The sequence below is a fragment of the Camelus bactrianus genome, chromosome 20 (genome assembly GCF_048773025.1).
Source record: "Camelus bactrianus isolate YW-2024 breed Bactrian camel chromosome 20, ASM4877302v1, whole genome shotgun sequence".
Lineage (NCBI taxonomy): Eukaryota > Metazoa > Chordata > Mammalia > Artiodactyla > Camelidae > Camelus > Camelus bactrianus.
The window spans coordinates 29,906,799-29,932,480 of NC_133558.1; the positions used below are offsets into that span (position 1 = coordinate 29,906,799).

General features: G+C 35.8%; 1 protein-coding gene across 4 annotated transcripts in view; it reads right to left on the minus strand.

Annotated features, from left to right (window-relative positions):
• Positions 1 to 25,682, minus strand: part of SUPT3H (SPT3 homolog, SAGA and STAGA complex component) — a 385,930-nt gene that overhangs the window by 104,771 nt on the left and 255,477 nt on the right. For all 4 annotated transcript variants that reach the window (XM_074348844.1, XM_074348842.1, XM_074348843.1 and 1 more), the window contains 3 exons: positions 21,142 to 21,228; positions 18,089 to 18,179; positions 15,676 to 15,815 (listed from right to left, as the gene is read on the minus strand). In XM_074348844.1, coding sequence (XP_074204945.1) covers positions 15,676 to 15,815; positions 18,089 to 18,179; positions 21,142 to 21,228 — 318 coding nt within the window. The remainder of the gene's footprint in view (positions 1 to 15,675; positions 15,816 to 18,088; positions 18,180 to 21,141; positions 21,229 to 25,682) is intronic.

The window sequence follows — 25,682 nt, forward strand, 5'->3', positions numbered from 1 at the left end:
GCTGTATTGCCATCCTTGGGTTGCTTAGAAGACACAGATCCTTACATGAGAAATGTGTCTACATGCAGAGTTAAACATTTTTCTAAACAACCCATCATATGGACTAGAAGTGAATTTATAAATTCAGTTTGTCATCCCTAGTCTCATGAATCCACGATGTCTGTACAGTTGTATACCAATCAGAGAAAGAACAGTGGTAACCTTTTTTGAAGTATAACTCCCATGACAAGTTTGCGTTATCATCCTGAAAAAACTGACCATTGAATTAATACGCATCTTTAATTTACCATCAGTACATTGCCAGTAGCTTGGACATAAATTATATAAAGTCTTAGATGCAATCATAAAGTCCTTTACTTAGGAAATAAAATCATCCTAAATAACGTTATAAAAAAAAAATCAGGTGGAGGTGCCAATTTTTTTTTTTTTTTTTTACTATTCTTTAATACCAGGAGTTTTCTGTTTTCAGAGAAAACCAGCTGGACAAAACAGTTTCCAGAGACAGTAAGCGGCTCTGTTGTACTGAAAATGTGTGAACACACAGAAATTCACTTTCAAAACTAAAGTATAAACTCCTCCAACTTACAAATGTGTTATATCCTAAGAGTTTGTTTTAAATTCAGACTGCCTCCTCTCATAGAAATATTGTCTTAAATGGTAGGTAGGTTCCCAAGTAATCAGAAATTAACACAAAAAGTATTAATACAAAAACCTATTTAATCATAGGCATCTAGACTCTACCTGGCTTATCTAAGGATCAGAAGAGGCATAAAAAATTAAGAGAATTTTGTTCACGTCCAATGTTGTGCAAAATTATAAAAACAGGAAGTTGGTGTTTGGTATCTTGTTTTACTTCTTAAATCTCAACTTTCTAGCATCTCTCTCTTGAATTTTCTCTTTCCCACAAACATATAACTTAGCACATCACTTAACGTTCTCTGCTCTTTCAATGTTTCTGTGGTTCAAGACTACCTGACCTCTATTCCTCGCTGACCAAAATTCTTCCGAGAAAGGCCCTTTCAGCTAATGATTAAGAGCGAAGCACTGCGATTTCACATCAGTAGGTAAGCAACTGAGTGTCCTTGGCCCTTCATGTGTTTCTGAAATTTCTGAAAGAAGAAACAGTAATCTCTGATCAACTATGGTTTTGAAAATAGTGGGTTTAAGTGATGAGGTTTCACATTTGTAAAACAAATGTGACAAGTCTGTTCTTTATTAAAATGTGTGATTCTGTTCAGAAATTACCTGAAATGACCAAAGAGAAGCAAAAGTAAAGCAAAATAACCATTTGCCTTGAAACGAGAGCGGCAAGTAACCACACACAATGAAACTCAAGGAATTTCTTTCAGATAAATTTTTCTGGGTTGGAAGAAATATGACACTCTCCTGCTACTTTCCTTTTCCAGACAGTGCAAGCACCCATGCGTTTTCCTTCCTCACACCTTTGCTTTGTAACTGTGATCCTAAGCAAGTTACCTAATCCCTGTGCTTCGGGTCCTGGTCTGCAAAGAGCGGTAATAACAGGACTGACCTCATGGGGCAGACGGTGACGTGAGCTGATACCTATGTCAGGGTTTAGAGCAGCGTCTGGGCATGCATTAAGTCCACACAGGGCTCTTACTATTACTACTATGTCTACTTCTCTGCTATATTACAAATTCTGTCAAGGAAACAACTGTGTTGTGAACATTATGCTATATCCCCAGGATCTAGTACAGTAGATGGCATAAAAAAATTAAAAAATACTAGTTCATTTTTAAGGTTGATAAATTGAGACATATTAAATTCCTGATTCCTCAGAATTTAAAAACAGCCACTGAAACATTTAAGTACAAGTAAATTCTGAAATTACAAATAAAAAGTAATGAAAGAAAAACAGCAGGAAAGCAAAAAAAAAAAAAAGCAGAAGAATAAAGTAAGATTAAAAAGATATCTGTTATGTAAATAGAGGTAAATAGGGTAACCTCATCTCCTCAACTGAAAGAAATCAAAGGGAAAAAAATCTTAAGATTTTGGGGAAAACACAAAATTCCACTATATATACACAAAACAGTATACTGTTAATGATGGTTACACCCAAACCAACTGGCTGAGAAAGACTGACAGTAAAGACAGGCAAAGCTATTACAAGCCTAGGTATTCACTGGGACAAGAGAGCCAGTTTCTACTGACGAAGGGTCTATCAACAACGAAGAAAAACTCTTGAGAGTCTCCCTCCTAACGCAGGATAACTGGCCTATGTACAGGAAAAAATGGTTGGATATTAAAGGAGGTATTTACAGAAACATCCCAGCAGTAAAAAACTTGAGTTTTTATGTATCTCTTGTTTTCTATTTGATTAAGTACGAAAAAAGTATGGGGTGTTCAAAATGGAAACACCTATTTCTATTTAATTTACAAAGTGAAATGCATTTTACACGTACTGCTACCTGCATTTGTCCACATGTCCAGTGACTGCATGTAGTAAGTGAAACATCCTAGGGGAGAGCAGCGCTGACATGTGGACGGGCTGACTGTGGCGTTTGCTCAGTTGGAGGTCATCACAATTTCTTTCCCCTTACTTTGTGTAGGAGGATGTCTTCATTGTATCGATTTTCAAAAAAAAACACCAGTAATAGAATCTTTGCAACACTATGAATTGAGATGGAGAATGAACATAAAAACCTTTTATACTACTCAAAGGTTCACAGCTTATCTCCAAGCAAAGTAATTCAAAGCGATAGACCTCAAACACAAATGAATGTTTTCCGTGGTTAGAAGACAAGTGTTATAAATTTGCTGTCTGTGATGACCACTGGATGCTACTAACACATATTTAAAAAAAAAAAACAACACACTTTACGTATCCCTTTAAAGATCAAAGTATTAAGAAATCAGTGCTTTCCAAATGATGAAACATCTATGACTTACAGATGTTTGGAAATAACTTCATTATTATTAATTTGTTTGTTTGTGTAACATATTTACTGAGTGTGTACTATAGCTACATACTGTTCTGGGCACTGAAGATACTGTAGAGAAGAAAATAGACAAAGCTTTGTGCCTCATCATTAGGGCACTAATCCCACTATGAGAGCCTCACCCTTATGACCTCATCTAAACCTAATTATCCCCCAAAGGCCCCCCCACCCCTTAAATACCATCACATTAGAGGTTAGGGCTTCAACACATGTATTTATGAGGAGACACAATTCAGCCCATAGCACCTTTCTATGCAAGGATGGGGCAGGTCTCTCTGATGATGTGATATCTGAGCAGAGATGGGAGGGAAATGAGAAGGCTAGAGAACCACATGTGAAAATGTCAGTAGGTGGCAATGTGCTTGTCCAGTTCAGAGCCACTGACAGCAGGAGAAAGATGGCAACAATTGAGGTTACTAATGATCTATTCATAAGAGCAATCTCATGAGGGTGGTGGGGATGAAAATTTGATTCAAGTGGGATCTAAAGTGAATGGGAGAGAGCAAATGCAATTCTTTTGAGAAATTTTACTGTAAAAGAGCTGAAGACTGTCGCTGTTTTTTGTTTGCTTTAAGGCAGGGAAAATTACAGCAGCAGAGTTATACTGTGTGTCAGCACTGTGGTAGGAACTTGCAGAAGTGTTCTGATGGCTTGTCTTCTCAGCAAAACAGGAAGCAAGGTGCCGGCTGAGTGAAGACAAGAGAAGTGCCAGAGGTCTGATGAGAAAGGAGGTTGAAATAGGTACTGAGGTCAGGGGGAGAATGAGAGAAGATGTGGTATATTTATACAATGGAATACTACTCAGCCATAAAAACCGACAACATAATGCCATTTGCAGCAACATGGATGCTCCTGGAGAATGTCATTCTAAGTGAAGTAAGCCAGAAAGAGAAAGAAAAGTACCATATGAGATCGCTCATATGTGGAATCTAAAAAACAAAAACAAACAAACAAACAAAAACAAAGCGTAAATACAGGACAGAAATAGACTCACAGACAGAGAATACAGACTTGTGGTTACCAGGGGGTGGAGGGTGGGAAGGGATAGACTGGGATTTCAAAATTGTAGAATAGATAAACAAGATTACACTGTATAGCACAGGGAAATATACACAAAATGTTATGATAACTCACAGAGAAAAAAATGTGACAATGAGTGTGTATACGTCCATGTATGACTGAAAAATTGTGCTGAACACTGGAATTTGACACAACATTGTAAAATGATTATAAATCAATAAAAAATGTTTAAAAAAATAAAAAAAATAAAAAAGTGCAATTAAAGAATATTTACAAAATAATGTTTAAATAGAAGTATTATATATTTTTAGAACATGCGGTCTACAGCAAAAGCTATTCTAAAAAGAAACTTTACAACTTTAATACTTCCATTGTTATACAAAATACTGCTAGAAAGTAAACAATGAACACATCTGATTTTTCAAACAAGTCTTTCTTCAATTATATCCTTAGGAAAATAACTAGAAAGGCAATTTTTGGATCAAAGGGCACATAGGTTTTTTTTTTTTTAATGTGTCTAATAGATCTTGCCACACTTCTCTCCAGAAAGCTATACCAACTTAGTTTCCCACTAATACATGAGACAGCCTGTTTCTCCACACTCGAGTAAACACTGAATAATCCTTGGTACAATTTAAACAAAATAAATACGTTTTCTAGCTTAAATAAAATGTGATTTTTTTCCTGCTAGCTTTGGTTTGGTTTCTGGAAAGGAAGGGGGCAGATTGAGAGATGAGATTCAATATTATTAAAATGTATTAAAATGAGTTATAAATTTTCTTGCCTCAGAGAATCCACAATTCTTTGGACCCCGAATATAACCAGCTGGCCTACAGTCATCAGAGATGAAAGTACCCAAGTCCCACACAAGTGGGTGGAGTGACTTAAAATAATACCAAGAGACACCAGTAGAAGAATTTTTTTTAGAAGAGCTGATCAGTTGGAGATGACTGCTTTCCTAAAGAAATAATATTCAGGCCACCAAGACACCTTGCCACTCTTTGGTTATAATACATTAAAAATTAAATCTTCATGCTGAGTTTCTCTGATTCATAGGAAAAGTTTAAGCAATATTTAATTATACAAATAATGTACTACATTTTCTCCTTCAACACCATACGATCGATTATCAATAAGAACTGCTTAAGATTGTGTGTGTGTGCACGTGTGTGTGTGTGCGCGTACAGGCATGTGTGGTGGGGCAGTATGGGAAAAGAGAGAGAGGAGGAATGGTGGGAGATGAAGATGAAAAGCTGGTTGGGGCCAGATCATAAAAGACATATTAGTAACATGCTAAGGAATTAACACTCTTCTGTAGAAAATGGAGAGTCATGAAAAGTGGAAGCCTGGTAGGATCTGATCTGCCTTTTGGACCCATTGCTTTAAAAAGAGAGTTCCCGACAGTCATCCAGATGCAACAGATGACACAGATCATTAAGTACTCACAGCCTACTGCAGAATTCCTATTTCTAAATGAGGAATAGAGTGATCTAGGAATTAAGTCTAATTGCACTGAACAGCTTGATTTGCATGATTTACCATCAAGTGGTGGCAACAAAAAGAACTGAACTAAAAGGCAGCTCCTTAGCACGGATGCAAATAAAGGAATAAAGGGAAATTATCTATACCAAACAAGCAATGATCTGTTAATTCTTCTAAATCAACGATGGCATTAAAAAGACAAAACTCTTTCCACAGCACACATTTAACTTCATATTTAGAAGGACTAACTTGCTGAGATTAAACTAATAAAGATAAATAAAAGCCAGACTGTGTAACAACAATCTGCCCACCTACTGTGGAGAATGTGGGTGAAGGAGAAAGAATAGGGAAACATAATACAAAATATTCAGGGCAAAAATATTTTGATTATTACAACAACCACATTTTGAGAACTATAAACATTAAATGTAAATTAGTGGTAAATCCTGTGGTGTTCCTAAATCTGATGATATTTTAAAACTCTTCTCTGCCAAGGTGTTTTATAAACAAGCTGGTGGACTGATCTCTAAGAAAACCCTTGAGATGTATCTTTTAAAAGAGAAGGATTTCATTTTCAAAAGAACAAACTGAAATTCTCTGAGAAAGAAAATATTGATTGATTCTATAAAAAACTTAACTGGGCAGTATAATCAGATGTCTTAGTCAAATAGCCATTTCCACAAGACTAAACAGAGCAGCCCAGGAAGGCCCGCACACGGGCATCAGCACCGGGAGACGCGCATGCTCTGTTTGCAGTGCTGGTGTGTATCTTCACCCGAGAAACGACCCTCTGCCTTACTGGAGCTGCAACTCCTTGGTGGAGAGGTGGAAGTGAATGGTAATCACTGTCCCGATACTCAGCTACCAAGGCCTGATTTAAAATGTTCTGTCCCCGTAACAGAAGATACTTGTGGACATCAGATCCTAAATCCTGCCTGGATAAAGGGAAGCAGAACTACACTGAGCATTGCTTCAACGCCGTCACCATGTATGTAGCTCGTCAACAGACCGGGAAAAGGGCAGGCAGAAGAATCTTCTAAATTTCACCCAGCCAGTAAATAGTAAAAAAATTCTACACGGGTCTGAGGGTGGAAGACAAAATGGGACTGGGACTCTATTTTTCATCATAAAGATGGTAGTTATTTGATTAATCTTGTTCTAAAATTTTTCTACAGTAAATCAGAACCCAAGAGATTAAACATCCTGTATGTCAGAGGGTGATTAAAGCAACAACAGCAAAACCAAACCGCTGCTGGTTTCATACCTGGTGAGTGAGGGGCTCTAATCAGAGCAAAGTCTGACTCTCCCCACAGTTCACACGGGTAGGAAAAGCCTAAGACAATCCCTCAAGAACCACCGGTTAAATCTGATGTGTTAAAGCTACAGAACAGTGAGGACCTGAACAAGACTTACGGGATGTTCTATTTTTATAAGATCTGTAACTTACTCTTCATGCTTTCTCCAGACGTTTTATGGCAACGAAGGTACAGATCTTACCATTACATAATCAGAAGGTGTAGATAAAGAGTAGTTTGATCGAGCTGGAAGCCAGTTTCAGAGCTACACATTACACCTACCTTTGGGCTCTCCACGTCACACAATACTCCCTGTTCTGCAGTTTCTAGGCCAGAAAAATACATGCTAAATTACATGAATTCTGCTCTGTGTAGCTAGAATTACCATAGGTTTGGGGGAGTATTTCTTCTTAATATTCCCTGAAGAATGATTTCACAGAGTATTTTCAAGTTATCCAAACAAAAGTTACCTTCAAAAGAATAAAAAGACATACACCGATGGGTACTCCTGACACCTCTCTTTTAGAGAAACTCTGACATTTTACACTATTTCATGTTTTTAAATGTATCCTAGTTCTATTATTTTGTTTTATGCCCTCTTCAGCAAACCACACAGAAGCTAATTCTACGGCCCTTTCTGAAGTTAATTATAAAAAATTTCTTAAAGAAGTGACATGCCTTCATGTATAACTGAAAAGTTATGCTCTACACTGGAATTTAACACAACATTGTAAAATGACTATAACTCAATAAAAAACATTAAAAAAAAAAAGTAACATGCCTTACCTCAGAGTAAACTAAATTTCAAATAAAATAGCAAGTGAAATAGTACGTACATGACTCCATCGCACAACCAATAATCCACTAAGAAGGTTCAAAAGCCAAGACCGAATTTAGTAATAATGAGAAGAATAGCAACCATTTATTGAGCCTGCATTCCCCTTACCAGAATGCTCAGTTATCTTGACTTGCCAGTGATGACTAGAGGACTGTGAGGGCAGAAATCAAATTTTGTCTTTTTTATAGTCAAAACCTCAGGACCTAGTACAGTGATTGACTCACAAAAGAATCTCAAGTAAATGCTGAATGAATTTAAGAGTAGAAGGATGGATGGATGATTTGCTTGAATCCAGAGAAAATGCTTTCCACTCATTCTGCCATGCTTGTCTCTCAGGGCAAACCTCCTGGAGATCTGAGGAAAGTCAAGGTTATGAAGAGCCACTCCGTCAATTCTTACATATAACGTAGAGTTCCTTTACATTTAAGGACCTTTGGCACTGCCTTTCCAGCAACCATTCCTTCTTCCTAAAGCTCCAGGGATCCACACTTTTAGAAGCTGATCGCACCCTCCTTTAGGCATGGAACACATGGCTTAGGCTGAGCCAATCAGAGGTGTCATCCTAGCAGCTACTGTTGATAGTGGGGGTTTCAGAAGATCTTGCGACCTAAGTATTTGCAGAGGAAACCCTGTGACAAAGGCTTTCTGTAAAGACCTGGAACTTCTATAGCGTTAGTGCTCCTATGAGGTTATCAGTCTAAAGATTAGGTGAACAAAAACAGAAAGGGGTAAGAAACAGTGGGAAATGGAGCTACAAATCCAGTAACCTCCTGTGAGCCTCAGTATCAAACCTTGCTTAAAGCCGAGTCCACCTCTGGTTGTTCACCTGAGCTGGTGCATTTCCCTAACTGGTTCATTCCATTTGAAAGGGTTTTCTGTTCATTGCAATTAAAAAGCATCATGTGGAAATGTTAACTATTTTAAACTTCTTATGTCATTACTGCAGCTCTAAATAGAGTCCCTATGACACTGAGCAAGGTTATATTCTCTGACTCAGTTGTATAATCATTTAATTTACCTCAAAAAGCATATCCTGTAGCCCCACATGAAACTAAATGCTTTCAATGGGGGGGGGGAAGAGTAAGATGAAAAGAGAATGTATAGAATAAAGGAAATCAATTGAGGATTAAGAGAAGCATAATATAAATGATAAATACAGTTGACACTTGAACAACGCAGGAGTTAGGGGCCCCAAAACTCTGCACAGTTGCAAATCCAGGTATAACCTGGAGCTGACTCTCGGCCCTCCATAAAAGCAGCCCCTTCACACCCCAGGGTCCACACTGCAGGAATCAACCAGCTGTGGATGAAGTGGTGCGGTAGTACTTACCATCGAAAAGATCCTTGTATAAGTGGATCTGTGCAGTTCAAACCAGTATTGTTCAAGAGTCAACTGTATATATTTACATACAAAAAGCCTCTGAGAAGTCCCAAAATAAACCTCTTAAGTTTCTTAATCTAGGATTTCACAGATTTATCTGAGAGTAGACCACTCCTCTCCACCCCACTCCCCGCAGTGCACCTGTCACCATCTTGAGGAGGAGTATTTCTTGAAAAGCTAGTTTGGGAAACAAAAGCCTGGAAAGTCCTTCCTCAACCCCTAACTGATACTTACTTGTGTTGATTTCTATTTATTAAAAATGGCTTTATTTTTATACCTAATTCTTTCATTCATCTGGAATTTATTTCGATGCAAGGACAAGATTAGGAGTTATCTTTACCATTTTCTTTCCAAATCTTTCACGGATCTCTAATGCTACCTTTATTGTGACTAAATTCTCTCTACTGAATTCTGTCATTTATTCTCTTCACTGGTATGTTTGTTGGACTTTACACCAGTACTACATTACCTTGATGATAGTAGTTTTATGGAGTGTTATATCTGGTAGCACAAATCGAACTCTGCCCTCTACGCTAACCAAAATTTCTTCACTATCCTTATCTTTCTATAATTTTCAATACATTCTGATATTTTATGGTTTAAAAAAATTCTGCTGAGATTTCTGTTAAAATTACATTAAACTACTAAATTAATATGGGCACAGCTGAGGCATTTACAATACCTAGTCTTTGTATACGGGAACAGTGTTCCTTCATATATACTCTCCTATCTCCATACATTATTAAATCTCACTTCCATATTTCTCTTGTATTTCTTGTTAACATGAAGTTTATCTCCAAATAAGTTTTTTCTTGTATTATTTTGGATAAGACTGTCTTCTCATTTTTGTTCACTGTTAGTGAAACATGAGGGAAACTGCTGATTTTGTAAGCACCTATATAATTTAATAAAGATTTAAACTGATTGTAATAGTTTTTAGATTTTCAAGAATTAGCTAATAAAAGTTGTATTTTCTCTACATAATGATAATTTCTGTCTCATCCCAGTAGCTAAGCCTTTTACTGCACTGGCTAGAACTCCCTGAACTCTGGCAAATAAAAGTGGTAACCGTAGGCATCCTAGAATTTAATGGGACTCTCAATATTTTTAGAACTGTGATGATGTTTGTTCACTTGAATGAGTTATTCTGTATCATGATACGGCAGTATTTTTCTATTTCTAGTTTATTGAGAATTTCTAAGGAGAACAGGAAGTGAATTTTGTCAAATGTCTTCGTATCATCTGCTACGACAATCATATGGGTATTCTCCTATGACCCAGCTATCTGCTGTGCAACAGTAATATATTTTCTAACACTGAAGCATATTTGAACTCATGAAAAAATATCCTATTTGGTTATGGTACATCCCTTATTATTTATACTGTCAAATGAGAATTACCAATATTTTAAGATTCCTGTATCCATATTCATAAGTGAGATTATATTATGATACTTCTGTAAAATATGATGAGTCTTCCTTTTTTCTGTGCTCTGAGATAGTTTATACAGCATGAGAATTAACTGTTTGGTAAGTGTTTAAAAAAGCTCCCCCATAAACTGCTTTAAATTCATAGACTTTGATGACATAATTCTTTAAAAACATTTAGCATTTTTTTCAAGGTTATTGATCCCTGCAGGTTCTCTACTTTCATTTGAATAAAACTAATCATTACATTTTCTTTGGAAAAAACCTATTCTGTCAAGATTTACAAATAGATTAGTACAGAATTATGAGAATTAATTTAAATACATTAGTATAGTTACGAGAACTAATTTCTCCAGCCTATCCTTATTCAGTGCTAATTTCTAGCAGCTATTTTTTCATTTTGTTTTTTATTTAGACTTGTCATAGATTCATTCTGCCACTTCATTTTTATTTTTGTAAAGAATTTCTTAAATTGGTAAATTCAATTACTATGTGTTTTCTAACTTTATGCGTTTATTTTTATATTTTCATTTTTCCTGTTTTCTATTTATTTTTATGTAAAATTTCTAATTTTAGTTGAATGTTGTATTTTCATTTTTCCTAATTTAATAATGAAAGGCTTAAGAGCAAAAAACTGCCCCTTTTTAAAATAAAATTTGTCCAGTCTTAGTAAATTTTATATGGACTATTCTCATCACTGTTATTATCTAAATAGCTCGTGGGAGAGTAATTTTTAATTTATTTGTTGTTGATCCATTAGTTGGTTCTATGGTGTTTTTTTTTTTTTTTTCCTTTTTAAGTTTTCAATCAGTTAGAGCTTTGTTTAACCTCTGTGACTGCTTTCAGGTTATTATTATTATGATTTTTGCTCTGGTAAGGTAATATGCTCTATAAATTTGTTCACTTTTGGAATCTGTCGACTGTGTGTGTGTGTGTTTATGAGAGAGGAGAGAGAAAGACTCCCTAGGGCAGCTGAGTAGTGGTGTTTTGTAATGATTTTCAATAAAAAAGTGAAACTCCTTTTTTATATTGATGATGTACAGATCCATGATGTAAAACCGAAGGAGTTCTTCTGGTTGAAGGTATGGGGGAAGAAGGGGCCTAGAGCCCCATTAAACCTCCTCTCACTTTCCCTAAAGAGCACCATGGAATCCTTAGAGTTACCTGGCTGAGATTTTTAAAACTGCTGCTCATTTACAAAATGTTTTGTGTGCATTTATTAGATAAACTTAAATTTTTATTATTAAAATTGTTTTCCCCAAGTTAATCTGTTAAATACTGAGAATGGTGTGTTCAAGCCTCCACAACACATGCATTTCTCTGCCCTCTCCCTGAACTACTTGAAGCGTTTGCTTGGTATGTTTCAATTCTCTGGAATTTGATGATTAACATTTTGTATTTAGTATCTTCACTACCTGCAGCATCTTTTAGTAACATAAAAATTACTGACTTTGTGTCACTTTAAAGCTTCTTCTTCTGAATTCTCTTTTCTCTGAACTAATACTGTTATCACTAGCATTTGGGTTTGTCTAATATACCTCTGATTGTTCTTTTACATAAAAAACTAGTAACATTTTATTTCTGTTTGTATAGACACACAATACACACATATGTGGGCACAGTGTATGTATGCATATAAAGGTAGACGTGTATTTGCATATATTGTGAATGTATGTGTACATAAGCTGTATTTTTCTAGTATATAAACTGCATTTCTTAATCCTGTAAGGATCTATATTTTAAACTTTTTTCTGGGTTTTAATCTTTAACGTAACCTTTTCAGTTTTTTTGGTATTTGTAAACTTTTATCTTCCTAGGTTTAGCCTTTTTTATTTTATGATACATCTTATCTAAGACACTATTTTTGAACTCTTAGTCTTAAAGGCATGTTATTTTACTTTCCTTCATAATTAAAACAATCATGATAGGTAGAAAAGGGGAAGAGAAGAAAGAACACACTTCATAAACAGGAGACAAAGAACTTGTACATCCATCCACCTCTCTGGCCTCTTCACCGAGTTCTCCAGTCTACTTAGCTCCCAGAACTATAACACCAGGACTGGAGTCCCTCAGGGATCACACCCTCATCACACCTGGGGCATAACTGACTTCTGCAATCATTCAGCCTTTATTAGAAACTGTGTTTAAAAATCTATGACCAGTCACTTCAGGTTAAATTCATATGACCACCTGGGATCTTATTCAACTTTAAGTCAATTAAACAATTTTTAAGCTGCCTTAAATTTTATGTATTCTGTTCTCCCTTCTCTCCAGATTCCAGGATTGGGCCTCTGACTTAAAAACACAAGATAAACAGTCACTGGGGATTCTCAGCACCCTAAGCTGTTTAAAGGCCGCTCTCTGGGGACCCCTCATCTTCGCTCTCCTGTTTACTTTTACCAGTTTGAGGATGAGTCAGAAGGTAGAGAGCTCACCCAACTTTTTCAGCGTTCCTTATCTACCTCCCCTTCACAAGACCTCATGGTTTATCAGACCAGATATTTACATGATTAGTGACAAGCTTGGGCTCCTCAAGTTCCTTCACACTGGAGCAGCAGCGTCTTAAGGCAGGGCTCTCCTGTGAGTGACCACAGGTTCTCTATTAAGAAAACCCAAAGCTATTTGTAGCATTTAGTGACCCCTTCCTTGGCCTTTGGTTGACACAGTCACATTTAGTTGATTAGATCTCAAAAAGTTAATGTAAGAAACAGGATCAACAGTCAAACACACCTGGTCATTCCGGGGTGGCTTTGCTAAGGGGATTAGGGGTGGCTGGAGGGGAGTTGTATTTATATGTATTATTATGTTTACCATTTCCCCACTTCTCTCTCCCACTCCCTCAAATACACTAAAGCCAGTCTCAATGTTATCTAATCTTTATCTGATAATTTAGAAGTATCTTCAGAGAGCATGGATCATAGATCTCTACTATATCTACACCCATGTGTTAAAAATTTGGTAAAGAAAATAAATGGGGCGAATTATTAGTTAACATATCGTGATGATGGACTAGTGAGTGGAAATGGATACAAAATTTCAGACATTTTTAATTTTTCAAATCATATAATACTTAATGGTAATGAAGTAAATTATGAGTAAAACAGAAAGAGATTATCAGCTGAAGACAACAGGAAAGAACTCGGTTTTTCATATGCTTGCTCAATGTTTTGAGAAAAAGCTAGGGTCTCGAGTGAGTTTTTATGTCTGATTTTTTTTCTTTTCTAACTTAGATTTAAGTGAAAAAAGAAAAAAGAAAAAAAAAACAGCAATAAGCTTTGTTGGTAGGTCTACACCATTTTCATACATTCTAAGGGAGAAGGTAGGAAACAAAGTTTCTGCAACTGTAAGTGATGCTTAGAGGAAAATTAAATCACTGAGTGATGCCAGGGCTGATTATTCTCCTGCACTTTAAAAGCAAGGGATTGCAGTCTGTGAGTCCAAAGTGGTTTCATATGAACTGCCACAGTTGTGGTTTACGCTTGAAACTATAACCTGTCAAATTAGAAGCAGGCAAGGACTATGCTCTTAACGGCTCCACTTTCTACTGTCTACAGTTATGTCTACAAGTTCAGCATTTTTGTTTATTTAAACTCTGTTATTTGGATGAGCAGAATCTCAAAAGTACTCTTTGTTATTTTGGTTAGGATATAAAGCTTAGAGGAACTGCCAATCTAATTTTTATTGTATAGATGAAGCTGACTTCCATTGTAACTATTTTTATCAACTATCGGTATTTTATTAGCCTGGTTACCACGATGAAATATATAATGGAACTACAGTGAAGAGAAATAGAAACCGCATGAGTCCCCAAGCCTTTTCTGCCCTGCATTTCCAAATGCTTTATTCACTTGAACTTGTACCTTCCTGACTCATCATTTTTCCAGGCCTGCAGTAGCCTGCTATTATGAGCTTAGTGGTACAACATGCTCCATTTCTTTTCTTCTCCATGACTGTGGAATGCCCTTCCGGGCAACAGGCTTGGTTGCCAGAGATTTTCCCAGCAAAACTGAAAAGCTGCTTGTTTAACTTTCCTAATATTTCATGTAGAGCCCTTCCTTAATAAATTTTCTTAATGCCCATTTGTATAATATAAAAATGTTTTAAAAATAAAGTGTAAACAATATTTGCTCTCTGTATAATGTATCATAAGTGAAACCATGCCACTAAACAATCACATCCTGTTAAGGCCATAATAACATCAGAAATATATGTTTATCATCTACTTTGGACAACTTTGTATGTTTTTGGCCCAAGGCGAAGTGGAACTAAAACCATTTGCCGTTGCCCCAAACCAAGATAACCACACATTTCTAAGGTAATTGATACCTAAGAAGAACATTGCCTTTAGATCACAGTTCATGATCCAAGCATACTAATTCTTTAAAGAAGGTTGTTAAGGTTTATAAAGCATGTATGTCTATTGGACTTCCTCCAAAATTTAACACTGAAATAATTATATTTTTAGCATGCATAGAGACTATGATAAAGTAGGCAGTTAGCATGATCTTTCTGAGTTCTGGCATTACCTCTCTTGCCTAATTTAAGAGAAAAAATGGAGATTTCTTATTTTACATGTAAAAGTGTTATAATAAGAACAATAAGAGTAATGCCTGTATTTCGGAAGGCACTCAAGTGAAATCAATCATTACTTTTATTTTTCCAGAAGTATTTAAGGAAACAATTTTATAAACAGCTAGCTAAGGTAAATAGAAGGCATACAATTTTCATACTCATTGTTGAAACATACCAGGGAATCCAAACACATATCCCTAACTTTGTTTTACAGTGACGTAAAGCACGTAATTGCCCTGGATACTAACGTAGCTAGAGAGCCCAACCGTAGCCACTACGGCCTGAAAAATAGCTCTTCACACTGTATGTCGACACAAAAGCAGTTAAGAATCACCTTGGCCCACAAAGATAACTGGATGATTTGGAATAAAAACTAAGTAAATACTTAACTACAAGCTAGCTTTTATGGGGTAAAATATTATCAGTAAAAGTAAGATCCTGAAGGAAGCTTAGGGAAATCTACTCCTAGTCAAAGGAGGAAACAAAGAAACAGAAAACTGAAGGTGTTCCCCAAGGTAAACTATGAAGGCAGAGCTGACACCCTTTCCATGGCTCCTCCACTGCACAATGCTGCCTTCAGACATGAAACCACTGATCTGGACATTTCAGACAATGTTTAGAGAACATAAGAAAAGAATCAAATGGTACAGGGATTGCAATGGTTATTCTATTACTGTCTAAAGGGAAAAACGTACTGTACCTCCATTCTTTCTTGTTTGACTTCATCAATTTCATCATCTTCAAACATTGCCAAGAGTTCTCCTGTTTGGTCAATAGAGTTGAGAAAGTCTTGAGCGATTTTTTGTCTTTTGTTCGCATTATTGCTGCCACTCAATTTGTCTTCATAAAGATAAGGGAAGGAAGAAAGAAATCTTCTTAAATAGATTTACATCAGCCCCGATCATTATACGTAGTGCATACTGCATATAAATTCAGAATTGTAATTCTATCAAAACAATCTTCAAAGGGAGAATCCTTGCAACCAAAACAAAAGTTTAAGTCATGCAGAATTAAATCATCTATCTATGTCATGAATAAGACTGAGAGAATAAAAGCAGATGATCAATTACCCCAGTAAGTGTGAATGGATTGATTAAAACTCCTTATAAAAAAGAGAAAGGGCTCTCAGATTTGAAAAAAGAATCCTGCTATCATAAGCCTAATTAAGAAAATAAATAAAAACAAAGGAATAAATAAAAAACATCAGGATTGAGAGATGAAATTAAAAGAAGAAAATATGTATGCTATTGTGCCAATACATCTGAAACCTATGGGATGAAATCTTACTTTTTTTCTCATAAAAGATAAAACTACCATACTTATTTAAAAGCAAAACATAACTCTGAGAAAGTTACTCCAAAAGGTCAGGAAGGAATGTAGTATTACAATAGGTAATTAATATAGTTTAGTACATGAAAGTATCACTGTGAATGAGTAAGAAAGAACTAGATTATTTTTAATGTGATAAATTACATGCTCATAGACCAAATGAAGATAACCCAAACATTTTCCGGGTGAAAGCATCCAATCTTTCACCATTAAGAATGACAACAGGTGTGGCATTTTCAAAGATGGCTGTCTTAGTCAGTCTGGGCTGCTGTAATATACCACAGACAGCTAAAAGACCAAATATTTATTTCTCATAGTTCTGGAGGCTATAAAGTCCAAGATCAGGTTCTGGGGTCCTGATGTGTGATGAGGGCCTGCCTTCTGGTTTGCAGGTGGCTGTCTCCTCATATCTGCACGTGGTGGAGAGCAGAGAGCAAAAGCAAGCTCTCTGTGTCCCTTCTTACAAGGACACTAATCCCATGCATGAAACCTCTGCCCTCATGATCTCATTACTTTCCAAGGACTCAAAATACCATCACACTGGGGATTAGGTTTCAGTATGTGAATTTTAGGGAGATACAAACATTTGGTTCACAGCAATGACCTTCATCAGGTTGAGAAAGTTCCCTTCTCTTGCTAGCGTGCTGAAGAATGTATCAGGCACGTACATACATTGTGCTGAACTCTCACAAGAACACCACATGATAACAGCACAATTTCTGACTTACAAATAAGAAAAATGACCCTCAAAGACACGTAGAAAGCACAGAACTGGGATTAATTGGACTTTAGTTCTGTTTTACTCCATGATGCTTTATGATCTCCACAAAAGCAGTCATTTAAATTCATTTGTAGAACTATTTTCCAACAGTTAAATTCAATGAGAACTGCAGGAATATTAAACAGACAATACTGATTAAACATCTGATCAGAATTTTTTCTTTCATGGCATGGCTATTACACTTGCTGATTTATTGGGGGCCAATGAAAGTGACTGGTTCTCTTTCAAAGTCAGCGAACTCTTCAGTTGGTTTTGAGTAGTTTTCTGGAATCCTTAATACAGTAGAGTTTGTTTAGCTACTTTATCTGTGTATCTTCTAGCAAAGGGGTAACATTATGAGTACCAATATAAAACATGAATTATTTCTAAAAACAGAAAACATTTATTTTGATTAATAAGTATTATTTATTAATTAATAAATTCAGCTTGGCACTATTTGATTTTGCAACATTAATATTTTTTCTAAATATCATAAAATGGAGAACTGAGTCGGAAAATCAGCTAAGGAAAATTTTCTTCTCTGTTAGGCTTTTTGTTAGATTTCAAACAGCATGGAAATAATACACTAAAATGAAGTGACTTAACATCATAAAATAAATGATACTTTCTATAATAAATGAACAAAAAGAAGTATGTCAATTTCAAAGATATTTTATAATAGTCCTGGCTCCCTAAATTCACAACAGAAAACTATGCTTGCTAAAATCGATTATGTTTTTAAATCACCACAATTTTCCTAACTTCATGACATTCTGATGTAAATAAAGCAGGTCATTGTATTAAAAGAAAGTAGTGAAATACCAGATTACACTGAAGTCACACAAATAGAAAAATCATGAGATTTAACTACTAATGAAACAAATATTTGGATAATTTCTAAACTACATCATTTAATGGAAATACATATATTCTACTCTGCTGGGAAAAGCTACACTGACGTTGTACAAATGTGGCCCGGGCATACACGTGTCTACTGACTAGCTTAGTGCTCTGCTTCTGTTACCTTCCAGAAGATCATCCTCGTCGATGCCTTTGACAATCTTTGATTTGTAGTCTCGGAAAAACATGTATTTTAGCAGTCTTCTGAGTTTTTTCTATTAAAAATATGAGATAAGTAAATAAAAAAACCTTACACATATATTTACTTTACTGATGAAAGACTATTATAACTAAATTGAATAAACTTGTACCCCAGGACTCTGGGGAAATAGAGGAATTTCTCAGTATAATACTATGAATTCAAAATTTAGTTATCAAATTCAACATAAAAGCTAAAACACAAGTAGTGTTAAAAGCACTTTTCATTTGCAAGTATCCAGATGCTCCAGAATCACAACTGTCTTTGCTTTCTGGGATTTGTTGTTGTTGTTGTTAAATTCTTTCTGAAGATTGTAATATCACAGTTCCACACTAAACTGACAATACTGACTTTATGGAATTTTGCACATTCAACACCAAATTTTATTTTTTGAAATGATTTATAAACATCTAGACAAGGAGTATATAACAACTGTTTTAAAAAGCCCAGCACTCTGTGTTTTCTTGTTTTTTTTTTTTAATTCTCTGAGAATCTTTTATTTAGAAGAGTTGGTTTATGTTTTATATTTCTGGAAAACATTCTGTAATTTGAGAAACATATGTTTCTGAAACTCAAAGCTGATGAGTGATAGGTGAGTCTTAATGATGGCTTTCTCTGGGTTTATTAGAAGACTAAAATACTGCTTAACTTTAAAAGTAACTGATAATACCTTGTAATCTGTTGTACACTTACACGTAGAATGGATTATTAACGGTTCCTGACCTCCAGGTTTGAGTCAGTGACAGCTGAAACATACTGCTATTTACAAAGCTCTTTTACACGCCTCTATCTGGTATTTTCAACAGCCCTGATACAAATAAAACAAATATAATCACCTCCTTTTTATATATAGGGAAACCGAGGTTAAAGATAGACTTACAACTAGAGCTTAGCAGGGCCAGAAGTAGAACATAACCTTTGAACCTGTTTCCTTATTAACCAAGTAAGTGAAGTGCCCACTTTAGAGGACCGTTGTGAGGAACAAACCTGAGAACGAGTGAGTCTGCCTGGGGAATATGTAAAATGGAGCAGGCAGGCAGTGACCGCTGCCCACACACCGACTGGAATTATTAAGAGAAAAAACACACACCTGTAGACTGGTCTCTGCTACCCTTCTGTCTTCTTTGCTCTGATTCCACCCAGTACTTTAGATTTTATTCTGTCTTATATTCCATCTGAGTAAATTACTTTAAATTCCCTTTGGAACATGTCATCATATAAATGAAATTATTACTTTGAGGAGAAAGATGAGAATACGGGCAACTGTCATATTACAGCTATGTTCTTGGTTGCTAAAAAGATTGTGATTAAGAGTCCTCCTGGATAGTAGAAGGATTTTGACAATTAGTGTACGTTCCTGAAGTTTCAGTATGATTTTAAATTGTGATTTCCCCAAAAGGCAGGAAAAAAGTGTCAATATGGACTATTTTTTGTGCTGGCCTGTTTACCTCGCTAATGCCACTGCCCTCCAGCTGCCTTCATAAAGAGGCTTGGCTCAAGGTCCCCACTCGTGCCAACAGCACCTGCAGGCTTCTTCCTCACGGCACCACTGCTGTACAGCGCCCGCTCCTCCTTCATCTTCCAAGTACGGTGAAGTCAGCAAACCCTGCATATTCTCACTCTTCACTCTCTCTCTGAATAAGCCCCTCCTACCCACTGCCGGAGCCATCATACCAGTAACAGTTTGCCTTGATTACAGAACCTGCATGCTGGTTAGTTCCAATCTACACAGAATTGCACGAGTCTCATCCTATGCAGAAACCTCCACTTCAACAAATGCTACAGCCTCTCCATCTAAGCACACAACCTTAAAATGCTGTGAGTCTCAAAATGGTTCTTCAACTTAATTGTACAGATTTCCTAAACCAGATGATAGCTTCTTGATAGTGAAGCCGTTCTCTTTATAGTCCTGAGCTGGTGTAAGAGTTAATGAACTAAAAATTTATAAAATTTAATGGCAGATTGGTCAAGGTGCAGTTTGTAGATCTCTGAATCTCATTGCGTAAAGAAGAGCAAATATTCCATCCAAGTTCAGTCAATCTTCAGTCAATCAAAAGGAAAAGTTTTACAATATAAAGTAATTGAGTATCAGAAAGGATGTTAACAAGGATATCCAGAAGGTCAGATGTCTGCTGATTAAAAAACAGAGCCAAAAATATACAAAAATGGTGGGAGAGAAATGGGTAAGTGGAGTTAAAAGGCCAGGGGAAAACAATGAAGAATGAAAGATGGGACCTTAGGAACTAAGCCCCAGTTTGGTCACTGAGGGCGTATCCACCATAACATACTGTGGTTATTCACTCAGGTTTTCCACATGTAACTTTGAGATGAAAATTTTATTAAAGACATGTAAAATGTCATAAAATATTTTCAACCAGCTATGCACGGAAGAGAGTTATAACAAAATTAGACATGTCAATATCAGCTTAAATATTTCAATACCAGAGTTCCAAAAGTAAGAAAGGTGGATCTTTATGAAAAAAACCTAGACATTATGGAGCATATTTATGCTATTGGAATATTCATCTTGATCGATTTGCTTTTTTTAAACCAGTGTCAGAGACTAAACTTAGTATTTGAAGTTAAAAACTTACTCTATGAAAGTCTATAATCCTATGTAAAATAAGAAGAAAAATAAATATGCCACTTAGTTATATTCCAGTTACCAGAACAAAGCACCCAATCCAACATTTAGTGAATATTACATAGCAGTGAAAAAGTCTAAATAGATATGTAAAAGTATGTGACAATTAGTTGTCAGCATAGTTTTCCATAAGTGCCCTTGTCCATGGTAAAAATAAAAAATCAATTCTTCTGCAGTAAACCATTTTGTTGTGTAAACGACAAAGACTAAAACATCAGCTCAAGTGTTACGATCCCGATGTGAAAGCTATATAAAAGGACACACGGTTTCCTTATCTAGGTGTAATTAAGCACCAAGCATCACATTTTAATACAATGAAATTGTTTTCTATTACCTTATCTTTGCGCATCAGAAACAGAAGATCTTCAGCAGAGATGACCCTGGCTCCCCGAAGCTGAGAAACTTCAGCAGCTTGCTGTAACTAACAACAAAGGAAAATTTTCTCAATAATCTAAATTAAATACACTACAGTTATGATATCTCAAGAGAGAGAAATACACTAAGAGTTAAAAACCTTTGGGAACCATCCAGCAATCATGTTACTGCTTTTAAAAGGAAAATGTCTTACGTTTTAAGGTATAAAAGAAAAAAATGCAATTAAATTAACTTACAAGCCCACCTGTAACTGATACAATAAACAGCGATCCTTGATTTCTTTCATGCAAAAGAAAAATCATGCGCAGCTTCCAGAAATGCATTAATGCACCTGAAAATAATTTTATGAAATTTTATCCTCATATCCATGTGAGCAATGGTTTCACTCAGTATCACTAGTTGAATAAGTATATTATTAATGTGAGCTCCCATGCTGGTATGATTTGAAATAGGCCCATTCAGAACTTTAAAAGATCAACAAAAACAGTAGCTGTTTCTAATATCCAAAGGAAAAAAAATAGTTTTAGTTTTGGCAAGTCTTCAGTGGGCAAAGGATTCAGTCCATAAATCATAATACTGGACTGCATTAATTTCTTTCCACACTAATCACACACACACAAAAAGTTAACTGTATCTGGAATGCACAACACAAAACATACTGCATGAAAAGTTAGATTCCCCCTGAAATGTTCATCTGGGCCCTTGTATCTACAAAGTCGAGAGTTTTCTGGAATTCAGAAGTCCTAGAAACACAATCTTACTTGAAAATGACCTGGAAAATAAAAGAATGTGAAAAATGATAGTTCTATTTTTTGGCACAGGCAAAATCAGTTTCTTATTTTGATTAGCTGGAAGGAACATAAAATACATCCAGCTGAAAAAAATAAAGATGCTGGAGAAAACACTACAAAAATGTGCCTGTAACTTCTTCCAAATTTGATCAAACCATGGTGATTGCACCAAACCAACTCTATCCAATATTATAAAAATATTTACATATAAAAGCTGTTTCTGAATGCATCTTTCTTTGAAAGGAATAAATCTAACACGTATTTCTAAGAACTAATCTTTAAAAAGTAACACACTGTTATCTTAACAATTATAAGAAATCAAATAGTGCATTTGTACTAAAGAAATTCTGAATGTTCAAGCGATTTTGCTAAGTAAGCTTCAAACCTTGTCTAAATACACAGACTACAAAATAGACTATAAACTCCCTATGTGTCAGCCTTACCACTGAATTTCCTGGATACTGGTGGTTGGTATGTAAACATAATTCTACCTAAATATAGAAATTTAAATTTAACTGTGAACCATTTAAAAAGAAATCTTGGGGGAAAGGTTTTTAAAAAGATGATATATCTACCCAGAAAGAAACTAAGTTTTCAGCAGGAAAAATGTGAATGTATTTTTCTAAAAACTGGAAGGATGTCAAGGAAATGTGTGTACATGTGTTTTTTCAAATAAAAACATTTCTATCACAGTATAAAATACATAGAATCAGTGTGGAGAGGAACAGGAGCTCAGTGTCCACTTGTCTGGACACACACAGGACCAGGAGGCAGCACTGTCAAGGAACTGCGTATTTTCTTAAATGAAGGATGGTGGTGATTTGAAAACTGTAAGATACTATACAGATATAAATAATTTTACTCATGCTAAGAGAGAATCAGGATACATATATATCCCTAAACAGCTTTCCCAATTAATCAACTGCTTATCCACACCACATGTAAATAATCTGTATTTATAACACTTTCCAAAACATCAGTTTATAAACACATCCACTAGAACAACAACAACAGAAGAACAAAAAGAAAAAAAAAAAGAAGAAGAAAAAGAAAATGGAAAATAAAGGCAGAGGGTTAGCCACTGTAAAATAAACTTTTCCAATCCAGTATACAACTACCGTAGGGATCCAGAATTTATGTCGTGTTATATTGTCATGATTGGCAGGAAAACTTTACCTTTAGTTTCCATCGATCCTGTTTACTGGTCTCCCTCACCTACCCCAGCACCCTCACTAGCAGGCCCACTGCTAGCACTCTCCACCGTGCTATGCCTTGGACTCCCAGGAAGTGAGTCCTCAGGACTGAAAGCTATCACTGTGTCACCGCACCAAGCTTCCCAAGCCCCGATGTGTCCCCTGCTCCAAAATCACCTCTCCCACACTCTCACCTCCTCTTCTCTACTGAGTGAGGAGAGCAAGTTTATCAGCTAATTATAGTCATCACAATAAAGTGTGTACCACCCATGGGGGCTTCTAGAATTTCTGTCTACAATTACCAGAGAGAGTAAAGAAATTCCTGTTTAACAACACAAGCTTTAAAAAGCAAGCTAGCAGCGTGGCGGTCCAGTCCACAAGAGGCTGGTGCATTCAATGTGGAAACAATGCTGGAACCAGGAAACCGAAATCACAAAATATTCCTAATACCTTCAGTGTTTAAAAAAAAGTTTATTCCATGTTATAAAAAATTCCTCAATTTCATAATCCCTGAAAATGGAAGTGTACTTTATTACTCACTGTAGCAAGTTGAATATTTCTAGCAGTGATTAAAATAACATGAAATGATAGTACATTTTATAATTTTTTCATTACAATGAAAGTATACATTTAATTGCGTTATAAAATATGCAAGAATTGACAGAGCAGAGGAATACTTTAAGACCAATTACCAGTTGAATGAGAATACAAAATTAATTTCTTAACTATATGGACAAAAGTATGGTGACAGTACCCTTACACAGGTTTATCTGCAACTTAGTAAAATTTTGCTAAACGACCTGATGCTACAACAGCAAGTCACCTACAGCATTTTTTCTGATATTATTTCTATTCTTCAAAGTAAATTAAAAACAATGTTATACTTGTAGCAACTGTTTGAAAAAAAAATTTCCCCTAGCATATTAACACTCATCGTATTCGCATTTTAATTATCTTATGATACTTTATCTGCAGGTTGAGCATAAAAGGCACAATTTAAACTTTACACGTCATCCTAAATGCCTCGTCTTTAATCCTACAAATAAATCTCTTCTCAATCTCTCATTGCTATCAATGACACTAACATTCGAACAGTTTTTTTTTTTTTTCTCACTCTATTTTATTTTCACCAACTTCTGCTGATTTTGTTGTTTGTTTTAATCTGTGCAGGGTCCTGGATTTGCTCTCCATCTCCACAGTATTCATCTGAATGTAGGCCTTTGGAACTTTTCACTCACTGGTTTCCAAATTTCAATTTCAATGTCTCCAAATGGTGAAGCATCCTAGATTTGATCTTCCTTAAATATAATGTTCACAAATCTTGTTCCAGGATTTATGACAATTCACTGTTACCTGACTTCAATGTGGTCTTTAAAGGCTAACGGACTCATGGATTTTCCCTATCCCTTCATTCTCATTAAATATCTTGTTTTTTCTGTCATATTTTCCTACATCTAAGCTCCAATAATTTCAGTTCTATCTTTATGCCCTTGTGTACTTGTGACAGTTCATTTTATGCATCAACTTAACTAGGCCATGGGGTACCCAGACATTTGGTCAAAAATTATTCTGAGTGTGACTGTGAGGGTATTTCTGGATGATATGAACATTGGAATCCCCAAGCTGAGAAAGCAGAGTGCCCCCTGCCCCCAGCTCTTGCTAATGTGAGTGGGCTTCCATCAATAGTTGAATCAGTGAATGGAACAAAAAGGCTGAATAAGAGGGAACATCTTCTACCTGACTGCCTTGACCTGGGACACAGGTATTTTCCAGCCTTTTAACTTAAACCAAAACATCGCCTCGTTCTCAGGCTTTTGAACTCAAACTTGAACTACACTTTGCCTTTCCTGGGTCTCTGGTTTGCCAACTAGAAAACTTGGGATTCTCAGCCTCCAAAGTTATGAAAGCCAACTCCTTATAATAAATCTATCTATCTGTCTATGCACACACACACACACACACACACACACACTCGCTCTCTCACACACATATCTTATTCGTTCTAGCCTTCTGGAGAGCCCTAATATAGTATTATATTCAAATTATGAGGTATTCTTGATTCTTTATGGGATATCTTTACGGGATACAGCACTTTCTTCTTTAAAATACAGACTATAAAATAATTTTCCAAAAACAATAAAAGATCTTTGATTATCTTCATACAATAGTGTTTATTATCTAACTTAGGCACGGAACTTATATGCTCACTTGACAATATCTTCATTGTACCTGTCAACAAGTTTCTTCTTTATCTTCCTTAATCAGTCACCTAAAACCTTCACTTCTCAACTTCCTTTTGGACAATATCTCTAGGTCCAGGACCACCATTCCCTCAATGGGCAACCCCCTTGACGGTTTTAAATTTTCCCTCGGATAATATAAATGAATTGAACTAGATGAAGTCAATAACCCCTGCATTTGGCTAGGGCCCATGTAAATTCAGCAGAAAGATTTCTCCGAAGTTCTAAAAGGTTTCAGAAGTACAGCAAAATCAATCCAACGAGTTCACATTAACA